The 23,507-nt window shown below is 35.0% G+C and overlaps 2 protein-coding genes across 2 annotated transcripts in view; both read right to left on the minus strand.

Moving 5' to 3' along the window:
- The window catches only part of PCCA (propionyl-CoA carboxylase subunit alpha), a 618,789-nt gene that overhangs the window by 585,934 nt on the left and 9,348 nt on the right, over window positions 1–23,507 (minus strand). The window contains exons 2-4 of the mRNA XM_044669343.1: window positions 18,207–18,284; window positions 12,107–12,154; window positions 11,916–11,984 (exon numbers count right to left, since the gene is read on the minus strand). Of these exons, the coding sequence (XP_044525278.1) occupies window positions 11,916–11,984; window positions 12,107–12,154; window positions 18,207–18,284 (195 nt within the window). The remainder of the gene's footprint in view (window positions 1–11,915; window positions 11,985–12,106; window positions 12,155–18,206; window positions 18,285–23,507) is intronic.
- LOC123239186 (non-histone chromosomal protein HMG-14-like) lies at window positions 14,771–16,447 on the minus strand. The gene is made up of 2 exons (XM_044666441.1): window positions 16,414–16,447; window positions 14,771–15,328 (listed from the first exon to the last, which is right to left on the minus strand). Exons 1-2 carry the CDS (start codon window positions 16,445–16,447, stop codon window positions 14,994–14,996), a joined length of 369 nt encoding a protein of 122 aa, XP_044522376.1. The 3' UTR covers window positions 14,771–14,993.

Raw genomic sequence — 23,507 nt, forward strand, 5'->3', positions numbered from 1 at the left:
TTTTGGTTCTTTCCTCCAGAGTTTTTATTTCATTTTTAAAATATTTATCTCTAGAGGCAAGTAGGTGGTTCAGTGGACTGAGAGCCAAGCCTAGAGACAGGAGGTCCTGGGTTCAAATCTGTTCTCTGACATTTCTTAGCTGTGTGACCCTGGGCAAGTCACTTAACCCCCATTGCCTATCCCTTACCACCCTTCTTCCTTGGAATCAATATACAGTATTGATTCTAAGATGGAAAGCAAGGGTTTAAAAAAAATTTGTTGCTTAATTTTTTTAGGTAGATATTTGTATCTTCTATTCATCTATTTTTTTACACTTACCTTCCATTTTGGAATAAATACTGACTTTCCTGCCCAGTCCAAAAAGGTTTCTGGATGCCTTTTTTTTCAACTTGGGGTGAAGTCACTATCTTCTTGTAGCCTAACTCATAAATTAGGATTTTGTGTTAATGTTAGGCTTGGTGCACTTTCTGGAGGGAATATTGGGATCATGTACAAGACACTGATCTATATTCTCCCGATCCACTGTAACTGCTGCATTCTCTGAGTATTAAGTGCTTCATTCGTTAAGGATTTTAGGACAGGCTCAGGTCAAATAGTTACAGACTTTAAAAGAGCCTTAAGACCATTTCGAGGGCACAATTTGATTGCTGACCTTCTCACCTGAGCTTTGCAGACACTGGACCTCAATCTGGGTCTGTGCAATACCACTGTAAGCTTGCCCCTGGTTGAAGGCTCCTAGATGGTTCCTGGCCCCAGATCCCATCCACTGACTGGGGAGTTGGGGGGGGGGGCTCTCTGAAGATTCAGAGCAATAAACTCACAGGCTCATTACTGGTTCATAGTTTGAAGTCTCCTACCCTTGTTACACTCTCTTTTGGGGGCTGAGAGTTTGCTCTTCTAAAATCCTTAAAGAACAAAAGCACTTAATACTCAGAGAATGCAGCAGCTAAAATGGATCAGGAGAATATAGATCAGGGATTTATACAAAATCCTAATTCATGAGTTCCCAAGTCCCAGTGGTTGATCTCCCCATTTTCTAGCAGGATTTCGTATCCAACTTGCACAACACAACATTCCTTTCTTTTTATTTTTGTATCACTATCACTACCCTTATAATTCCATTTCCACTTTCTGACTAATAAGTATGGTCAAGTAAAACCAACTTCTGTTTGTTTTGCCCTATCTGAAAATGTATGTCTCATCTATACCAACAGTCTCTCTACCAAGAGATGGAAAGCATTCTTCATCACTAGTCACTTGGAATGGTAAATGGTCAATGTACTTATCACAGTTTCTAAATCTTAAATGCCTTCAAATTTATTTCACTTTACAATGTTTTGGTCATTGTCTAAATAGTTCTCTTAATCATTTCAAACAAATCTTCCCAGATGTCACTGAGCCTGTCCCTTTTATTATATCTTAGGACATAATAACATTCTAGTGCATTAATATACCATTATCTGTACATTTGATACCCACTTGATGTGCACCCACTTTATTTCCAGTTCAACACTACAACAAAAAGGTTCCTAATCACAAATAGAGTGAAGAAGCAGAGCTGTGTGCTTACTGTCATGCTTTTTAACACAGTATTTCCAGAAATCTTGTCAGATGCCTTCAATGAGGATGAAAATTACATCAAGGTCAGCTACAGCACCAACAGCAAACTTTTTTTTAACTCTTACCTTCTGTCTTATAATCAATACTAAATATTGGTTCCAGGGCAGAAAAAGCAATAAAGGCTAAGCAAATGGGGTTAAGTGACTTGTCCAAGGTCACATGGATAGGGATTGTCTGGGACCAGATTTGAACTCTTTATCCTGCCTCTTACCTTCAGTTTATCCCAAAAATGTTCTCTCCAATGTGAAGAATCTGGTTTGAATCCTTGTTTAACAGTTTCAAAAGGAACTCCAGCTCCTTTCTGAAACTAGGAAAACATGATCTTGACCCTAGGTCTTTATCCTTTACTAATTTCCATATTTTCTACTCTCTAGTAAGAAATTATCCTGTGATTCTCACATCAAGCTAACATCCTATGACATTTTTAGTTACTGAACCTACCTGGGTACTTGGATTCACAGTTACGGTACATTCTCAATTACCTATTGTAAAAATGATATGGGGTGAGCTACAAAATTAAAAGATAAAAACTATGGAAATAAAGGTTCAAAATTGTTTTAGATACTTTGCATAGATGTAATCAAAAGTATCTTCAGTGATAAAGTGAAGCAAAGCTCATAAATAAACTTCCCTTCAGGGCCAGGCACAAGGAAGGCTAAAGAGACTCTTTTTAGAGAAAAATAAACAATTTATTTTAAATATATAAGAATAAAAGGATTTCTAATTCTACAGGATTCTAACTCCACCCAAGTAAAACTCCCAAGTTCCGCAAAGAACCACTTTTTCTGTGTTTCATAGGCTACACTAATCCTCCCTGATCTGACTAACCCAAATTTATACTATTCTAAATAAAACTACCACTATTATGCTTAGAATTCTTAACTCTGCCTTTAAGTTATAAAAATAACAAAGGCTAGCTGGTTGAGTCTCAACAAGAATCAAGTTAGGACTCTGAGCTTTAATAGACTCAGAGTCCAAACCAAAGACCAGAGTTTCTTTGGTCTTCTCAGAGTTTAATAAATCTATAAATAGTAATAGATAATCAATAGTTTGCCAAGTTGGAAAGAAAACACTAAGCTCCTTCAGGTCTTTCACTGAGAGAGAGAGAGAGAGAGAGAGAGAGAGAGAGAGAGAGAGAGAGAGAGAGAGAAAGGCAAAGATGTTACCTTCTCCAGCCTTGAGAGAGAAAGTCCCTGTGGGTGACTCTGCCAATCGCCAGAGACCAACTGTCAAACTGCCACACCCAGAGAAAGTAACCATTTTCACAGGAAAACAGTTAAACTTTCAGCATTTGAAATTAACACTCTCTCTCAGCTCTGTCTGAAACTCCAATTCTTTCTCAAGCCAGCTTCTCTCCTTATCTCTAAACTAATAAAGCAATACTTATTTTCCAATATCATCCTTATACTATCCTATTTTTCTTTAAGACTGCTACTAGATCTTGGTGCCCAATTCTGCAATATTTTTCTTATTACAACTTTATCATCTCAGTTTCAAGTGAAGAAATGTTTTAATAAGAAAAGAAAGAATATAAATTCAGAAGGAATTTAAATGCCTTCTGTGAGTCAGCATAATGCAATGAAAGTATACTTGATGGATTTGGAATTGGTTCAGATCTTGGCTCTTGTACCTATTTAAACTCTTCTGGCTTCAGTTTCCCCAACTTAAAAATGCTACAGTTAGATTAGAAGACTTGTTATAGCCTCTTCAAGCTCTAAGTCTACGACACTAAATACCAGAATAAAGTAAACAGAGATCTGACCAGTCTAACTGGATAGCATTCAGCTTCTCAGTCTTCCTAAGACTCCTTTGGCTAAGCCCATGGCCAGCATTATTTTCATTCTGACCCTAAACTCACAATGCAAATACTGCTTTCCCATAGTCCCATAAATAATATCAGCCTCCTAAAAGGAACTCCTTCCTACCACTACTTGTAGTCTCTGGCCTCAGATCTATTTATAACTCAAATTTACTCTCCAACAAGTATTTTCTTGATCCTTCCACATTCCTATGTAATCACTTAGCTAACTAGAATATCTCCCTTTCTACTAATGCCCAAGAGCAGACAGGATAAAAAGAATTATCACACAAAATTATCACCCAAGACATCATCACCACCCAGAAAGAATAATTGTTGAAACCAACTGCCAATTTATCCTCTCAAAGTTCATAAAACTACAGGATAACTAACATCACACCACCCAACTCTTGAATCAAGCTGTTCCTTCTTCCATTTCCAATTGCTCTGAGGACTTGCAGATCTTTCATCCCTGGGCTTCATTTCAAGATAAGGTAAATTCTCTCTCAGTCTTACCATGAAAATGTCTCACCTGACTATAGGATTTGCCTCTTAGAAAGCAGGATCAGAAGGGAGGTTCATAGTGTAAATGAACACCATCTAGTCACCAAGTTTGGTTAATGGTGCTTACATTCACAGACTATTGCTCACATAATACTACAATTCACAGGGGACGGTCATCCACTCACAGCCCTAGTAAAATCAGAGAGAGAAAAAGGCCCAGGATTCTCATACAACTAACATTTTTACATAATTATTGAACTTAGACCAATTAGCTAAAAAGCAAAGTTAATTTCCTAAAACAGTAAGAATTTCAGTTCCATAAAGCTACATAAATATTAATACTATGCAATTAAATTACTGAGATTATGTTTCAAATAGACAAGGAAAAAAGCTCAGAGATTCTTAACATTCTTTGTATGAAAGATCCTCTTTGACAATACATTTTAAATGTATACAATACATATGAATACAAAGGAAAAGAAATCAATTATGAATTGAAATAGTTATCAGTTTGTGAAATTAAATTTATAATATAGTTAATGGACCCCAGACTGAGAACACTTGATCTGGCTAAATTATTACTAAATATGTCACACCTAGGGCTTAGGTAATACTGAGAATCAACTGGTCAAAAAGAAACCCAGGAAAGAGCAAGGGAGAGGATAAGAGTCCCAGATCATCAGCTCTGAGGTAAAAGATACATGAGTCAATGGGGAAAAAATGCAGAGCAAGCCACAAAGTTATGAATATTAGTAAAAGGTAGAAAAAAATGACTAAACTTTATCAGTTAAAGCAGGCAAGAAATCAGAATTTGGAAAGCCAAGGTCAAACTTTAATATTAGGAATAAAAAAACAGAAGTGAGTCTAATTCTGAGGCAGGGAACATTTGCCATACACTTCTTTATTGTGGAGAAAAGTTACTCATTATATGTGGACAACTTGGATGCACAAAAATGGGCAAAGAAATTGCCCTCGCTAGTTAAAATAAAAGAACTATAACTGCACAAACAGTCTACTCCCAGTTGATAAAGGGAGAAGAAAAATGGTATATTGAACAAGATTTCAAGAAAAAATGAGAGGGAGATGGGTTACATTTGAAATGCTTTTCCAAAGAAAAGAGAAAAAGCTAAGTCCCCATTTTTCATGGCTTTATTTTTTCAATATCACCTACCCTTTGTAAAAGCAACAACCCTTGCAGTAGTAGAATTTTGTCTTATGACAATCGGTTCTAAGCTAGAGTGTCTGAGCATTCACTGTGGTCAGGGAAGTATCTTCCATAAACATATTCACCCATACATTTATTCAATTAATTCAACTAGTATTTATTAAGCACCTTTTATGTACAGATTTAGAGGTAGTCAAGAAGACTTGAGTTCAAATACAGCTTCAAATACTTATAAGCTATGCGACCCTGGACAAGTCATTTAACCTGTCTGCCTCAGTTTCCTCAAGTATAAAATGGGAATAATAACAACATCTACCTCCCAGGGTTGTTATGGGGATCAAATAAGATAATATTTGGAAAGCAATTAGCACCTGATAAATGGTCCATAAATGCTAGCTATCATTATTATTAGGTTAATGGTAATCAATTGATAGCCATTATCAGATTGGGCCTACATTTCTACCAGTTAATCTATAACAGTTCTCATTAGAAGCTCTTAAAATATGACGAAAATGTTTTCTAAATTAGCCTTAGAGTCAAAGCTAAGAGTGATCAATTATAGTTGTGCTTAGCATCACACTGACCATTTTAAAAACCATAATTTATTGGTTAAACTACATTTAAAGGTAGTGTTAACAAAGAAGAATTAACACAAATCTACTATTTCTTTGATCATAGAAAATTGTTAATTATTAGCTATGATTTGTACATGGTTTTTCCATAATGTTCAAAAATGAGAAGTAACTATGATAGAAACTTCCTGACTATAAGCTACAGAATGAGGGCATACCTAACAACACTGGATGTGGAAATGAAAAAAATCATCAATTAAGCAATTATTTTTTAATCTAACAGAAAAAGTAAGCTCATATTAGTTTTTGTGATAAAGACACTAATGCCTACTTTTTACAACTTAGTTTAGAAGATACTTTCCTTAAAACAACTCTGTGAAGGAGGTATTCGAAGTTTTTAGATCAGAATCTTGTTAAAGGAAAAATTCACAGGAAAGAGTCAGACAATCATTAGAGAATTAAAGATTAAAGTATCTCATATTAGCAAATTATGCTGACCTAATCATTACTACATAGTTATAAATGTAAATAAATGAAAATATAAGTGAACAACAGTACCTGAACTTGAACTTATAGGAGCAAATAGTTATTCATTCAATAAACATCTCTTTTTAATAAACGAGGTACTATATGTTCTAAAAATTCATAAAGGAACCTAGTCTATTACTAGCATATTACTATGAATAATTCAACAAACAGGTAACTCAACTTGTCACTGTTAAGTTTACATTTTAAATATTGATAGCAAGACTAAAAATTAAAGTAAACATATGTAAGGATAATATTGGAACTGTATCTGTATTTGTATATTCTCTTCTTAGTTGCTGATAAAAGGCCAGTTGATTAGCTGTTGAAGGTGGGCCTTATTAACTGGAGATGAACAGTTGATAAAGTTTCAGGCCTAGTAAACTGACTGGCTGCAAAAAGCCTCAGAGACAGATATATAAAAGTACCTATATTTAATATCTTAAAGTTGTAAGAAAATGAAAGATAATTGTAACAGGGTTCAAAGATAAGGGGTTCCCTAAAAACTATGGGGTCTCTAATTCAAAACCACACCCAACTCAAAGGTCCTCACAGGCCCACTTCTGTCTGGTAAACCAGACCTACACTCACACCTTATTTTCTATCTTATAACCCAATTACTACCTAAATAAACCTATTTCGAATATCCTTATGAAATAATATATGTCTTTAAAAAATACTGTTTCAAGATGTTATTTCTGCAACTGCTTTACTGCCAGCCTAGCCAAAAGTTGATTTTGGTTGAGACAGGAATGGCTACCTGCCTGGATAGGACAAAGTCTGTTCTATCTCTGCCTTCTCATTGACATCAGAGAAAAAGATCTTTTCTTCTTTCTGTCACTCTTTTCACTTCAGCCACTGCCAAATAGTCACCTCTCTCTTCCCAAACTGCCAATCTGGTATTCCCAAAGGTTTCACAGGGAATTTGCCAGAGAGCTAAGGGAAAACTGCCTTCCAGACCTTAACTCAGCCCAGAGAGCTCAGAGAGATAGTCCCCAGTGACAGTTGGAAACTTCCAACTCTTATATTCACCTGAGAATTGTACCAACAGCTTTGGCTCCAAATTCTAAACTGGGCTTGCCAGTCTGAAAGGATAATAGGATCCATTCCTGTCACTCACTTATAAAATCCAAATATCTAATTTACCCCTAATACATAGGATTGTCTTAATATGACAAACTGTGCACAAGGGGACTGATATTTAGCCAAAGCTTTCTTGGAACCAAATTAAATTGTGGTCTGGTGAGAATCACACTAGCAGTTGTTTGACCTTGGCTCTAGTTTTACTTATGCTATTATTTATATGACCTTGGACAAGACATTTAACTTGTTCATCTCCAAAGTTCCTCCTACTTTTAAATTCTTCTGGCTCCAATGTCATACATCTTTAAATGGAAATTAATTAATATGTATTATTCCAGATTAGACATTTTCCATATAAATCATAATCTTTGCAAGAGTTTCTTAAATTGCCAAATAGATATTCAAAATGGAATATAGGTTAATGAGTTAGTTTCAACTAACTAAAGAAAAAGTCAGAGCAGCCAGAATAAAGGGTTATAAATAAAAAACCTGATTAAAAATTTAATTGTAATTGTCGATTTCTACTTACATATATACCATACCTACATTTTATGCTTATTCTGCTTACTAATATTGAGGATCATTAAGCATCTTGATTTTTCAAAGTATTGTGATTGTTGCTGATAAGCTAAAAAATGTAAAAAGTTTTAAACTAAGAAATACTATACCCCCAAAAAATAAGCCATCAACACTATTATTGGTATTTAACTGAAGATATTCTCTTAATAAACATCAACCTGAAAGCAAGACCTATTTCCATATTATTGATAGTTACACTGGTGTGGTAGTTTCGAGTCTACATCCCCAATCATGTCTGCCTCAGCCCATGTAACTTGAAAGACATATCTTATAAGATCATAAGTTAGTATGGTAGAAACAATCCTGGACTAGATATTAAGTGATACTAGTCCAATTTTTATCTCTTCCACAAACTATCTGAATAGCCTCGGCTTGTTTCCTCATCTGTAACATCCCAGAGATTGACAAAACTGAATGGCTGACCTTCTTTTTAAGAATCATGTCAACATGAAAAACCTCTTAAAATTCAGTATACAAAATCTGACATTTCTAGGGTAAAGTATAAATACAGATGAATAGTTACATTACCCAAAAACTTAAGAAATTTTTAAGAGTCTTTGAAAACTGCAAAGGACTACAAAAATCATATTCTGGAGAATTTCTAGTTAAAACATTTATTTTATTTATTTATTTTGAGAATTTTAACTATCCATATTACTACAGTGCCTGGAATATAATAAGCACTTAATAAACGTGTTGACTGACTGTTGCCTGGCTACCACTACTTCTAACTTTTTTCTAGCTTATTTTTACATAAAGAATCTAAATAAAGAAAAAATATGTAAAGGCTATATAATTAGGTAGTGTTTTCATTAGAGCTAAGTAATAAAGTTAACTTGTAAATTGGAAAAAAGAGAAATTAAAACTTTTCATTCTGAAATATAATTGATGAGAAAATAACTGATCATCTATAAGGAAATTTCTTTGTGGGCAGTCTTACACTGCCCCGCAGAAAAGTATGGATAAGAAAGACAAAGAAGAACAGTCTGATTAGACTAGTTATTTATCAGTTAAAGAGGAGACTCTTATCAGTTTCAATAACAGAAGAGAAAGTAAGGAAATTACAAACACTGGAAGAAATAGAATAGGAAAGCTAAATATGTTTCATAACATAATTTTTCTGTACAAATCACTAAGAATTATCTAGTCATGACTAATTTTTAAAAAAGAATTATGGGGATTTTCCCAAATTGCTAACCATCAGGACCTGAACCAGTGAGAAGTATACCTCAATGACTCTTTAACCCAATCGCTCCAATCCCTCCATCTTCTAGGACAATAATGGCAAACCTATGGCATTAGTGCCAAAGATGGTTTGCAGAATGCTCTCTGTAGGCACATGGCCGCCCTCCCTACCCCTCCAGAATTCATTATTAGAAAGGCAGAGGGACTTGGGACGAGTTGCTCCCCTCCCCCTCTCTATACTCACTGAGGACATTCCTCACTTCACCCACCCCTCTGCTCAGCAACCCAATGGGAACGCTTTCTTTCTCCCTTGTGGTGGGGGAGGAAAATTTGTGGGGGATTCTAGAAGGGGAGAGGGGCTCAGCACTCTGTCTCTAAAAGGTTTATCATCACTGTCTAGGGCAGTGGTTCCCAAACTTTTTTGGCCTACTGCCCCCTTTCCAGAAAAAATATTACTTAGCCCCCTAGAAATTAATTTTTTTGTTTGTTTGTTTGTTTGTTTGTTTGTTTTAAACCCTTAACTTCTGTGAATTAGCTCATAGGTGGAAGAGTGGTAAGGGTAGGCTATGGGGGTCAAGTGACTTGCCCAGGGTCACACAGCTGGGAAGTGTCTGAGGCCGGATTTGAACCTAGGACCTCCAGTCTCTAGGCCTGGCTCTCAATCCACTGAGCTACCCAGCTGCCCCCTGGAAATTAATTTTTAAAATTTTAATAGCAATTAATAGGAAAGATATATACACCTGTGGCCACCATCGTTCTCCCTGGATCACTGCAGCATCCACCAGGGGGCAGTAGCGCCCACTTTGGCAATGACTGGTCATGGAGAAAGTACCAGAAGCCCTACTGGCAAAGTTTTGCTCTCAATAATCATTGATTATGTTGCTGTTGCTATCATTCTATATGTTAACTTTTGAGTAAGGCACAGTATGAGTCTCTGAGTAAGGCACAATACAAATAAATATACCAAGAAGTTTCTTCTTAAAAACAAGACAAAATTATAACATTTATATGACAAAAGTGGGCAAGCCTATCAAGGGACACAAACTGTTGAAAAGACGAAAAGACTGAGAGCCAGACCTAGAGATGGGAGGTCCTGGGTTCAAATCTGGCCTCAGACACTTCCTATCTGTGTGACCCTTGGGCAGGTTACTTAACCCCCAAATGCCTAGCCCTTACCATTCTTCTACCTATTCTTAGGTAGAAGGTAAGGATTTTTTTTTAAAAGATAAGAAAAGATGAAAAGTTTTAAACACCCAAATTTAAAATATGGCACAAAGCAGTTCTCAAACAATTTGGTCCTGGGCCAGAAATAGACAAATAGGTCACAACAGATATGACAGGTAGCCAACTAAATATATATATAAAAGATCAGTATTTGGTAAATCTAAAGAAAATAAAAACTCAGTAAAATATCTAATAAATGTAGTTATCTGATATTATATATAATAAATGTATATATACATATATGTGTATATATACACACATTTATATAAACATATATGCATGCATGCATGTATATATGCACATATCAGTAATTCCGAAAGTAAAACAAGAACTCTAACAAAAATGGAAGAAAATAAAGCATTTAAGCTTTATAAGCTTTACTGTGGCAACAAGTAGTAGGAATCATTAAAGGAAAAAATAGATATTCTTGCCTAAATGAATATAAAAACATTTCTGTACAAAAAGAACCTAACTAAACAAGAAAATAGATTTGGAAAAAATTATTCATTCAAATTCAATAATTATTGCAACCCAGAACCAATAATTATAATTATATTTGGAGAATATACTTTTATAAAATTACAGTCAAAACTATTCTAAGACCCAGAGTGAGTCTCACAAAATGTTTTCAAAGAAGAAAATAACAAAAGTTGCTCTAAAATGAACTTTTTACAAGGCAAATTCATCTGAGAGGGAAGTGGAAAAGAGACCTCAAGATGAAATATGAAAGCTTGGGACACAAGACTCCCATATAAAGAGTAGAGACCATAAGATATCGGCATCCTTGGGCAAAAGTCCCAAAACATTGCAAGGCCTTGCTAAAGAGACCACCACTTGAGGGAAGAACAGGGAGGGGCTGACTCAGGAAGCTACCTAATGATTTACTTCCTCCACCAGAAATAATAGAATTTGATTATTTATTTGTAGCTAAAGTTGTTTGTCCCAGCTTAAAGAATAAATACTATCATAATCCTCTAAAATTTGTGCCTTAAGGAAAAAACTATATGCCTCCTCCCTAGATACAGTTCTGTAAAGCAGCTGTGCTTATATATGACTAAACTTTAGGTAAAAGGTTTTACAAACTCTGCCTAAATACAAGCTCAAATCTGACTTTCTACATGTTTAAAAAATAGATAAATATCATCTAAATCCAATATGTGTTATGATAATTAGTCTTTTTTAACATTTTAGTCCAATAAAATGAATTTATACAAGTTTCAAAAAATAAAAAATATACTATTCATCTCCCATATCTCCCCACCCCAAAAAGAATCTTCTACGATTACTTTTTCTGAGAACCCAAAGATATCACAGTATAATAATAAGAGCTAATATTTACAAAGTGTTTACTCTGTGGCAGGCACTGTGTTTAGTGTCTTACAATTATTACCTCATTTGATCTTCAAAACCACCCTGGGAGGTAAGGGCTATTAGTATCATCCCCATTTTGCAGATGAGAAAACTGAGGGAGGGAGGGATGGAGGGAGAGACAGACAGACAGACAAAGAGGGTGAGAAATCAAACTTGAACTGAGATCTTCCTAACTCCAGGCCCAGAGCTGCTTCATCAAAGAAGTATCATCAATGAAGAAGAATAAAACAAATTCGTTATTTTGTTCAATTCGAAAATTCTTTTTTAAGAAAAGCAAAAATATACTTACAGAATTGGCATCAACATCACTATGTATGGCAACTGTCTTGATACCCATCTTCTTGCAAGTCTTAATAACCTATTTTAAAATACAGTAACTATTAACATTAGTATCTTTACAAAAGAAAGAAGAAGAATGGTAAAATTAATGAGAAGTTGTTGAAGAGAAAGAAAATAACAGAAGCTTAAAAATCTACTCACTCTACAAGCAATCTCTCCTCTATTGGCAATAAGAAGTTTGTCAAAAGTCTAAAAATGAGAGAAAAAAAATCAAATTATCAGAAAATGAAACAATTTTAAAATACAAGTAAAGGAACTACCCATACAAGCTAAAAATCCACTGTCTACTAAGATATAATTAAGAAGTGTTTCAAAACAATTATTATATTACTGAGAGGCAGAATCAAAGACCTGGGTTCAACACTAATCTCTTGAGACATGCTGGCTGTATGACTTTGAGTCACTTAACTTCTCCCTAGTCTTTAAGACAGCTGAGATAAGTTGCAAAAAGATGTCAATGTGCACTGGGAGAGGATGTTTCCTTTTCCAAGAATTCCCTATACAATGAAGACACTGATCCAGTCACAATTCCTATTATACTAATAAAGTGACAATATAATATGAATATTATAATCCAGTCACAATCTCTATTATAACAAAATAATATAAAAACACTGACTACTAAAATTAAAGTTGTACACAAAAGAACTTCTTTCAAACCAAAAATAAGGCTATATGAATTTTTTAATTCAGCAAATGAAACTTATTGGGAACAAGTTAAAAGAGTTTGACAATTTAAAAATTAAAAATTTATTGTATGATAATAAATGTAAAATAAAATTAGATTAGGAAAAAATATAAACACTAAATATGAGAGAATCTCACGTGCAAAATATATAACTGTTAAGAGTCACAATGCACAATGAATAAGTGGTAAACTGATAGCAACAATTTGATAGATAAAAATTTAAATTTTCCTTTTTCTTTTTTTTTAAAACCCTTAACTTCCTCTTGGAATCAATTTTATATTGGTTCTAAGGCAAAAGAGCTGAAAGGGCTAGGCAAGGGGGGTTAAATGACTTGCCCAGGGTCAAAGAGCTAGGAAGTATCTGAAGCCATATTTGAACCTAGGATCTCCCATTTCTAGGCCTGGCTCTCAATCTACTTGAGCCACCTAGTTGTCTCCCCAAAATTAAATTTTGAATAAGGAGGCAGGGATCTGTGTGGAATGCTGCATATAGCAAACACCATGTCTTTGTGCAAACATCATATTTATTAAAATGTGGTGGGATTTGTTTAGGGGAGGTTCTTTTAATCTTTTATAAAAGGAAGGCTGGCTAGGAAAGGGAAAGGACAGTTATATATTCAAAAACAAATGTGATACACAAACTAATGGCATCCATAAAACTTTATAAAATTCAATAATAAACATTTGATAATGTTTCATCTCATGTGATAGAACCAGAATTTTCCCGACCCAACTTCTTTGCCCCAGTTTCCTTGTGTATGGGTACAAAAAAATCCAGTCACATACAATGGAGGGCTCTCAAATGGTGGTTGCCTAAGACCTTGAGGGTCACGATGCCCTAATGAACGAGTCTCTACAGAGTCAAGAGGAGGGCACATTGAGAGAAACTAAATACCTCTAAATCTTTGTTGCATATTCCTGCTGTGTTAGGAAAAAGTAAACTTCCTTTGTTAAATGTTCAATGACTTAGGAGTGCTTCATTTCATCCCAACACTGAACCTGAAATAAAAAGGTGCTATCTTGGAGCCATGCCTCCAACAACTCACTACTAATAAAAGAAATGTAAATTAAAATATTTTTGAGAACTAGAAACAAAGTGGGTGCCTATCAATTGAGAATGGCTCAACAAATCATACGTTTACTGTAGGAAAGTATTATGGCTTCAAAGATAACTGAAAAGACATACAAATTAATGCAAAAGGGGCAGAATCAGAAGAGAAATCTATAAGGACTACAATAATGAAAAATAAAATTACTTTTAAAGCCTTCACAACTCTAATGAATGAAGTGACAAATAAGGACATTAGAAAATTGATTCATAATAAAGTTTGCTTCCTAACTTTTGAAAGAGAGTTGATACTACAGTGGTACATAATGAGATATATCAGACATGGATAATGTGTTGACTTAATGTTGCTAAAGTTCTGCTTGACTTTGATTACTGGTTGCTAGAAAACACTTCTATGAGTAATGGAGAGATTGTGAGTAAAGTATAATACAAAATAAAGCTATCAAAGAAAATGAAACATCAAGAAGGAAGTTCAAAAGAGAACAGAAATTTTATCACTTAGAATTCACAAGACACTTTTTAAAAGCAAGACATGTAACAAAAGTTTAGTTTCATGTACCAACCTCTTTTCTGTCCTTATTTGTTTATTGAAATGTTCATTTTTGTTAATGTTTGTTAAGGTTATAATCAAAAAGAAATTTTCAAAAAATTTGAGGTAATATCTTACATCTATCAAATAGGCAAGAATAATTACAATCAAAGTCAGCTAGACTACTAAAAAGTAGTATATTCATTCAATGCTTGTAGAATTATAAATTTGTAGTCTTTTTTTTTTTGAAAGGAAGATCCAACACTAGGGCGCAGTTTTATTTAGGAAAAAATTGTACCGAAAGATAAGATGGAAAATAGATAACTTCAAATAAGATCTTTAAAATTCATGGTCAAAATTCCAAATGGCCACCTATGTTTCATTTAATGATGTAAAAACTGCTCATGAAATGTTAAACCTATGCACAAGACAGTGAACATCTTTCTAATCAACATCCTATTAATTTCTGGCCATATTAAAACAAAACAAAATGCCAAATCAACAACTAGTATGTGATTTCACCTCTTTAAATAGGATTCTAAATAAAGTCACTTTAGATTGGCTTACATTTATCTAAATGTTTTAAAAAATTAATGTGATGAGGTGGGATTGCCTCCTTAAAAATGTGTTTCTAGAGCTACTAAAAAGTTGGCATTTACAAAATAGTTGATAAAAATATTCCTCTGAATTGTACAAGAAGGGAGGTGACAGGGACAACTGTCAAAAGACTTAGTATAAGATGTTATTCAGATTTGGCTTCTTTCTCTCCTGCTGAATCAGAGACTGGGACCTCTTCATTTTTAGTTTCTCCATTTTCTGCAGGTAATACAGATAGATGACTATCTTTATTCTCTTCTTGATTAGTCAATTCTGCTTGTTTTCCTTTTGCTCCTTTTTTTCCTTTTGTGTGAATTTTTTTGTCCTCAGATTTATCCTTTCCTGTTGTCTTTTTGGGCTTAGATTCAGCCTTTGCAAGGACTGGTTTAGCTGACAATCTTACTGACCTCCTCTTGGGCTCCTCCCTTACTTCCCCTTCTGCAAAGTTGGCTGCAAGTGGGGATCTATTAGGTCCCTCTCCTCAGACACGGCCGAGCACCAGCGCTAGCGACTTGGATCTGGGGTCGGAGGGAAGGGGCCGTGGCTGGGAACCCTTCTTCTCAGGCAGGGCTCCTGTGCCTCGATGCTCCTTCTCCCACAGCTGGGCTGCTAGGATCCGCAGCAGGAGCAGTCTAAGAACTACTGTAGTGTTTTTGGAAAGAAATCTGACATGTAATGTAAAAAAAAAAATAACATATCCTTTGACCCAAAAATTCCAACCCTGGGAATGTGTACTGTTATTTTTTTTTCAAAAGGCATGGAAGGAAGGAAGGAAGGAAGGAAGGAAGGAAGGAAGGGAGGAAGGAAGGAAGGGAGGGAGGGAGGGAGGACTTATTGAGTGCTTACTATGTGCCAGGTACTGTGCTAAGTACTTTACAAATACTACCTCCTTTAGGTCTCACAACAAGCCTAAGAGGTAGATATTATTATTCTCAGTTTACAGCTGAGGAAATTTAAAAAAAATTTTCCAATTACATGTAAAAACAATTTTTAACATTTGGGTTTTTTTTCAATTTTAAGTTCCAAATTCTCTTCTTTGCTCCCTCCTTCCCCCCATCCCCCAAGATGGCAATTTGATATAGCAATATCAATAATATATAATATTACAATATAAGCAATATGACATGTGCAGTCATGTAAAATAGGCCTAGAGGCAGGAGGTCCTGGATTCAAATCAGACCTCAGACACTTCCTACCTGTGTGACCCTGAGGAAGCCACTTATCCACCACTGTCTAGCCCTTGTGGCTCTTCTGCCTTAGAACAGTAATGATTCTAAGATAGAAGGTATTTTTTTTTAATTCAATCCCTGCCCTAAAGTTTTTATTTTTTCTGAAAGTGAAATGTATATAACTACCTTAATTAAAAAACTTTAAAACATTTACATGAAGTACAATAATACAATTCTCTCAACTTTTCATTCTGTTCCTACTAAATTGTAAACAAATCACCAATGGTGGAGGGGCTATAGGCAACACGCTAGTCTACTATTGGTGAACTATAAACTGGAGCAACCATTTTGGAAAGTAATTTGGAACTATGCTGGAAGTTACTAAATTGTTCATACCCTTTGACCCATCTATACTATTACAGGACCTCATACTCCAAAGAGATCAAAGAGGAATTAATGTCCAAAAAATGTTTATAGCAGTTGAAAACAAACAAAAATTATAAACTAAGGGAATCTGCTCCTATTAAGGAATGGCTATAGTAATTATTCTATATGTATATAATGGAATATTATTATGCCTTAAGAAAATGCCAAAAACAGACAATTTTAAAGTGCTATAAACTAATGCAAAGGGAGCAGAACAAGGACAATGTATACTATGACAACAATATGGAGAAAAATAACTTTACTCTAAAAGACTTTAAAACTATAATCAATTCAAGAAGGGGAGAATAATGAATGCTGGAGGGGATGTGGCAAAATTGGGACATTAATGCATTGCTGGTGGAGTTGTGAACTAATCCAACCATTCTGGCTGGCAATTTGGAACTATGCTCAAAGGGCTATAAAAGACTGCCTGCCCTTTGATCCAGCTATACCATTGTTGGGTTTTTACCCCAAAGAGATCACAGATAAACAGACTTGTACGAAAATATTTATAGCTGCGCTATTTGTGGTGGCAAAGAACTGGAAATGGAGGGTATGTCCTTCAATTGGGGAATGGCTGAACAAATTGTGGTATATGCTGGTGATGGAATACTATTGTGCTAAAAGGAATAACAAACTGGAGAAGTTCCAGGCGAACTGGAAAGACCTCCAGGAACTGATGCAGAGCGAAAGGAGCAGAGCCAGAAGAACACTGTACACAGAGACTGATATACTATGGTAAAATCGAAGGTAATGGACCTCTGTACCAGCAGCAATACAAAAACCCAGGACAAGGGATTTATGGTAAAGAACGCTACCCACATCCAGAAGAAGGACTGCAGGAGAGGAAACATATAAGAAAAACAGCTGCTTGAACGCAAGGGTTGGGGTGGACAGGATTGAGGATGTGGACTTGAAACTACCACACCAATGCAACTACCAACAATTTGAAAATAGGTCTTGATCAAGGACACATGATAAAACCAGTGGAAATGTGTGTCAGCCATGGGTGGGGGGGATGCGGGGGGTGAAGGGGAAAGTAGGAGCATGAATCATGTAACCATGTTAAAAATGAATATTAATAAATGTTTAAAATTTTAAAAAAACTATAATCAATTCATTATTAATAAAACCATGAAGGAATACAGAATGTTCAAGATAAAATTATTTGCCTCCTTCCATAGAGGTAAGGAATATGGAGAGAGAAAGATATAGGGCTTGGATCAGAATTTGTGTTGCTGAACTAAATGTTTATTATAAAACTTTCATATCAGGGATATTTCTGCTTCTTTTCAATGGAGAGGGAGTGGGAAAGATAGATTATACAGTCCAAGTATACATTTGTAAGTCCTTTACTTCCATGATAAAGAGATATTTACATAACCATAACACTAGCTTGTCCAGTAGGCTTTTGTTTTACTATTGTTGCTTTTTAAAAACAAATTTCATTATTTTTCCTACTAAATTGTTTCGTCCCTTCTGTCCTACAGTATAGTATCACTGCATAAAATCATTGTCTAAAATGAGAAAAACAAACAAAAATATATAAAATTTTTCCAAAGCAATATAGATGAAAATTCAAAAATGATGTTATGGTAAATATGAAAAAAGAGAAGTGGCAAAATAAACCCAACAATATACCATTATAAAATTATTTTACTAGTGCCATACAAACTTTCCACTGAAAATACAGATCATATTTAAGGGAAAGAAAGCCATAAAAAGTTGGTATTACAACATATTTTAAAGATTTTTTTTCTTACCTTTTCATTAGGATCATATTTTGCTGAACATAGACTACGAGAAAATCTCAAACGTTGCCTTGATTGGTGTAAAATAGGCTGTAAATAAGAAAAACAGGAAAATGAAAAAATGTAGATGCTTGAATGGGTAAGTTAAAGATGAAACTGATTTTAAATTCACTCAAAATTATTGCAACTACAAAATTTTATCACTGACTATGAGTTCTCATTGTGTGAAAAAGTACAAGAAACATATTATATCTATGAATGATATATAAACTGCTTCTACAAATAAATGAAACCAAAATGTACCACAAAAGCAAAAATCTGTAAAGATTAAGCATATAAACACACATAAGATTTGAAGAAAATACTCCTATTGAGCCATCCACAAATTTGCAGGATGGTGTCCTCAGAATCATAGAACACAGCATTGCATAAAATGAAAAAGGTCCATATGGTAAGGGATTTTTATTTTAACAAAGACAAAAAAGTGAAAATGAACTTTAACTTTTTATTCTAGAACTCTTTGGCATAAAAAAAATCTAATGGACATATAAACCAGTAACCCATGTTCATAACTTCAGAGTAATCTTTGACTGTTTCTTCTCCCTCATCCTACATATCCAATTACCAAATCATGCTATTTCAGGATGCCTTTTCAATTTCTCTCAAATTTCTCTTACTTATTATTTCCATTGGCATCACCCTAGTCCAAAGTCTCCCTAAGTCTTATCTGGATTCTCTTTGCCCCTTTTAATAGATACATATCACAGGACAAAGCTTTTTTGTCCTTTCTTTATACACAAGTATGATCACAATACCACTGTTTATATTTTTCTAAGAGTCGTGAAGAGCATCACCAAAAAAATGTAACCATAATCATCTATGAATAAAGTTGAACTTTTTAAAGATTAAAAATAACTGAACTATAACAAACAAACCAGGAAGTTCTGGGAAATCTAATGTTTACATTGTAGTAGAAATTCATGTGAATTTCAGAAGATTCAATTATACACTGTATTAATGAAATAAATATGCTCCATGACATTTTAAGAAATATAAAATGATGGTAACGTTATCAAAAACATGAATGTTCTCATATATAACCTTTTAGCATGCTTGTAAGGTAGTTGGTGGTAAAATATATAATATTGTGTGACTAATAACATGAAAGTGAAAGTACTAAAACATTCTACTGCAGATCTTCACCACTAAGGACTAAAATCAAGACTTTCAATTACTAATCATACATTTGCAAAATGACAGGGAGAAAAATCACAAATAAATGATAGACTTTTTTAAAGGGAACACTACAGAGCAGGATGTGGATAAATAATGCCTTTGATGTAGGTTTAGATTTAAAAGAAAAAAAATTCCCCAAAGTACAAAACTCTCCACTGATCAGAGTTGTCATACATCTAATTCCATAGTTTGGGTTGTCAAGCACACTGTTACACTTTTGTCACAAAGTACACAATGATAACAGCCAAATCATCTGAGAGCCCAAGAAATTATAATACTAAGGTTTTGCTCACTCTATTGTTAAAAAGCAATGCTATTTTAATTTTACTGTATGCATATATACTGTATGAGTGATTGTGCATTTTTAACATACCAGAAAAGGTAATGGGTTAAATGTTTTATTGAGAAAAAAAATCTTAAAGACTTTTCTATATGAGATGAGAAGAACCAGTATTCTGAATATAACATGCTTTTTCACTTAACCTCAGTCTGCCCATTTCCTCAACTATAAAATGGGGAAAACAGCACCTACCTCAAAGAGTTATTGTGAGAAATAAATGTAACGTGTGTAGCAGAGTGCCTGGTACATAAATCCTTTCTTCCAAGTGAAAAAAGCACTAGCCTGGGAATCAAGAGACCTGAATTCTACTCTAAGTTCAGCCCCTTCCACTATTTAACTGTATGACCCTGGAAAAACAACTTAGCTTCTCAGGGCAACAATTTCTACCTCTCAAAAAGGAGGGGGATCTCACACCCTAAACCAAGATAAATTCAGAATGGGTGAATAACTTAAATATAAAGAAGGAAAGTATAAGAAAGTTAGGTGAATATAGAATAGTATACCTCTTAGATCTATGGGAAAGGGAAAATTTTAAAACCAAGCAAGAGTTCGAAAAAATTACAAAATGTAAAATGAATAATTTTGATTATATTAAATTAAAAAGCTTTTGTACAAATAAAAACAATGCAACCAAAATCAGAAGGGAAACAACAGACTGGGAAAAAAATCTTTATAACAAAAAATTCTGACAGGGGTCTAATTACTCAAATATACAAGGAGCTAAATCAATTGTATAAAAAATCAAGCCATTCCCTAATTGATAAATGGTCAAGGGACATGAATAGGCAATTTTCAGATAAAGAAATCAAAAGTATCAATAAACACATGAGAAAGTGTTCTAAATCTCTAATAAGTAGAGAAATGCAAATCAAAACATCTCTGAGGTATCACCTCACACCTAGCAGATTGGCTAAAATGATAGAAGGGGAGAGTAATGAATGTTGGAGGGGATGTGGCAAAATTGGGACATTAATGCATTGCTGGTGGAGTTGTGAACTGATCCAACCATTCTGGATGGCAATTTGGAACTATGCTCAAAGAGCAATAAAAGACTGTCTGCCCTTCAATCCAGCCATAGCATTGCTGGGTTTGTACCCCAAAGAGATCATAGATAAACAGACTTGTACGAAAATATTTATAAATGTGCTTTTTGTGGTGGCAACAAATTGGAAAAGGAGGGTATGTCCTTCAATTGGGGAATGGCTGAACAAACTGTGGTATATGCGGGTGATGGAATACTATTGTGCTAAAAGGAATAATAAACTGGAGGAATTCCATGTGAACTGGAAAGACCTCCAGGAATTGATGCAGAGTGAAAGGAGCAGAACCAGAAGAACATTGTACACAGAGGCTGATACACTGTGGTAAAAATCGAATGTAATGGGCTTCTGTACTAGCAGCAATGCAATGACCTAGGACAATTCTGAGGGATTTATGGAAAAAAAGTGCTACCCACATTCAGAAGAACTGTAAGAGTGGAAACACAGAAGAAAAACAACCACTTGAACACATGGGTGGATGCGGACATGGTTGGGGATGTGACATTAAACGACCACACAAATGAAACTATCAATAATATGTAAATAAGTCTTAATTGATGCGTGTTGAATATGGGGAGGGGGGTAATGAGGGGTGAAGGGGAAAGTAAAAACAAGAATCATGTAACCATGGAAAATCTTTCTAAAAAAATAAAATATTAAAAACAGGAAAATAAATGAGGGGGGTTAGACTAAATTAGATTGCTACAGTCCTTTTCATATGTAAAATTCAGCAATTTCATGGACTGCTTAACTAATAACTAGAAATTAAAAACCCAGAAGCAGAGCCAAGATGGTACAGGCAGGAATTCACCTGAACTCTCCCAAATTCTAAACAACTTTAAAATAATTCCTCAGATTGAAATCTGGTATAGCACAACCAACAAAAGGTTGGAGGTAAAAGAATTTTTTTGTCCAAAATAACTAAAAAGTTTGATAGGAAAAATCTATCTCATTTTGACAGCTATATAAGCACAGTAGATAGAACACCATGCCTGGATTCTGGAAAAACTGGACTCAAATCTGGCCTCAGACACTTCCTATCTGTGACTGCCTAGCCCCATATTGGCAAACCTATGGTACATGTGCCAGAGGAGGCTGTTCCCCTACCCCTCTCTACACATTTTTCACATGACCCATCCCTCTGGCCAGCAACCCAATGGGAGCACTTCCTACTTCTTCCCTCCCCTGTCTGGGGTAAGGGGGCAGGTGACACACAGCATGAAAGTTACAGTTTGGGTATTCAATCTCTAAAAGGTTCACCTCCACTGCCCTAGCCCTTGCCCCACAGATAAGGGTTTGGTTTTTTTTTAAACCTATCTCACCAGGGTAGCGATTGACACTAGAGTAAGCCAGCAGCAGGTCATGGAGGTGGCTACATCAGTCACAACTACAGCTTTGGGAGCTCTCAGCCCACAGAGGGTGGTCAGATAATTGATCAGAAGAAGATTACAGAGGACTCTGTTAGCCCTGTCTGCAGGACCTATAGCAATGCCCATTCACAGTTCCAGGTCTCAGGCTCAGGGTGAAAAGGAGCCTTGAATTACAAAGCCAAAGAGGGGAGCAGAAAACCTGCTCATCATAACAGGGTAGAGAAGTGTACTTGTTGTTTGTAGCTCACAAGAGCACAAGGGCCCTGGACTCAAATCCAAGACAGAAAGGAGAACCAGCTCTTGCAGCCCCAATCCCAAGAGAATAGGGGCACTAGCTACATTTCCAGGGTCATAAGATTATTTGTGACCACAAAGGAACAGGAACCTGGTTACATTTCCAGGACAAGAAAGAATTCTTGTGGTCACTCACAAACCAGGAGAGCAATGGCCACACCTTTCCTTAATAAGATCATGCCTTCTTAAAAGCATTAAAGACAAAGAAACTCCCAGAACTAGCTCTGAAAACAATTGCACAAAAAAATTCAAAACTTGGGACAGTACCAACTCCACCCTGGGAGCAGAGAGCAATGTCAACATGAAGTTAAAAGTCAAGAAATGGGCTGGAAAAAATGAGGAAACAACTAAAAAAGAACATAATCATAAAATGTTACTATGGAGAAAGGCAAGATTAAGAGACAAATTCAGAAGGATACAATAAGTCAAAACTGCTATATACAAAACCTCAAAGAAAAGTGTGAATTGGATACAAGCCCAAAAAGATTTGCTAGGAGAATTCAAAAAGGGTATTAAAAATCAAATAAGAGAGAAAAAAAGAAAACTTGGAGAAAGAAATGAAAATGAGGCCAAGAAAATTATGAAAAGATAGTCGACACAGCAAGAGGTAGAAAGAGAAATACCATTTAAAATCACCCTAGACAATATAAAATACTTAGGAATCTACCTACCAAAACAAACACAGCAATTATATGAAAACAACTACAAAACACTTTCCAAACAAATAAAACCGGATCTCAACAATTGGAAAACCATTAATTGTTCATGGGTAGGATGAGCTAACATAATAAAAATGACAATTCTACCCAAATTAATTTACCTATTTAGTGCCATACCTATCAAATTACCAAAAAACTTCTTTACTGAATTAGGAAAACCTATAACAAAGTTCATTTGGAATAAAAAAAGATCAAGAATATCAAGGGAAATAATAAAAAAAATGTGAAGGAAGGGGGCCTAGCAGTACCAGATATTAAACTATACTATAAAGCAGCAGTCATCAAAACAATATGGTACTGGCTAAGAGATAGAG

Source organism: Gracilinanus agilis, chromosome 3 (genome assembly GCF_016433145.1).
Source record: "Gracilinanus agilis isolate LMUSP501 chromosome 3, AgileGrace, whole genome shotgun sequence".
Classification (NCBI taxonomy): domain Eukaryota; kingdom Metazoa; phylum Chordata; class Mammalia; order Didelphimorphia; family Didelphidae; genus Gracilinanus; species Gracilinanus agilis.

Coding starts and splice junctions, on each gene's coding strand:
- LOC123239186 (XM_044666441.1), bottom strand. CDS start 16,447: ATGAGGTCCTGTAATAGTATAGATGGGTCAAAGG. Junction 15,329..16,413: donor TAGTATAGATGGGTCAAAGG/GTATGAACAATT, acceptor GCCGTGTCTGAG/GAGAGGGACCTAATAGATCC.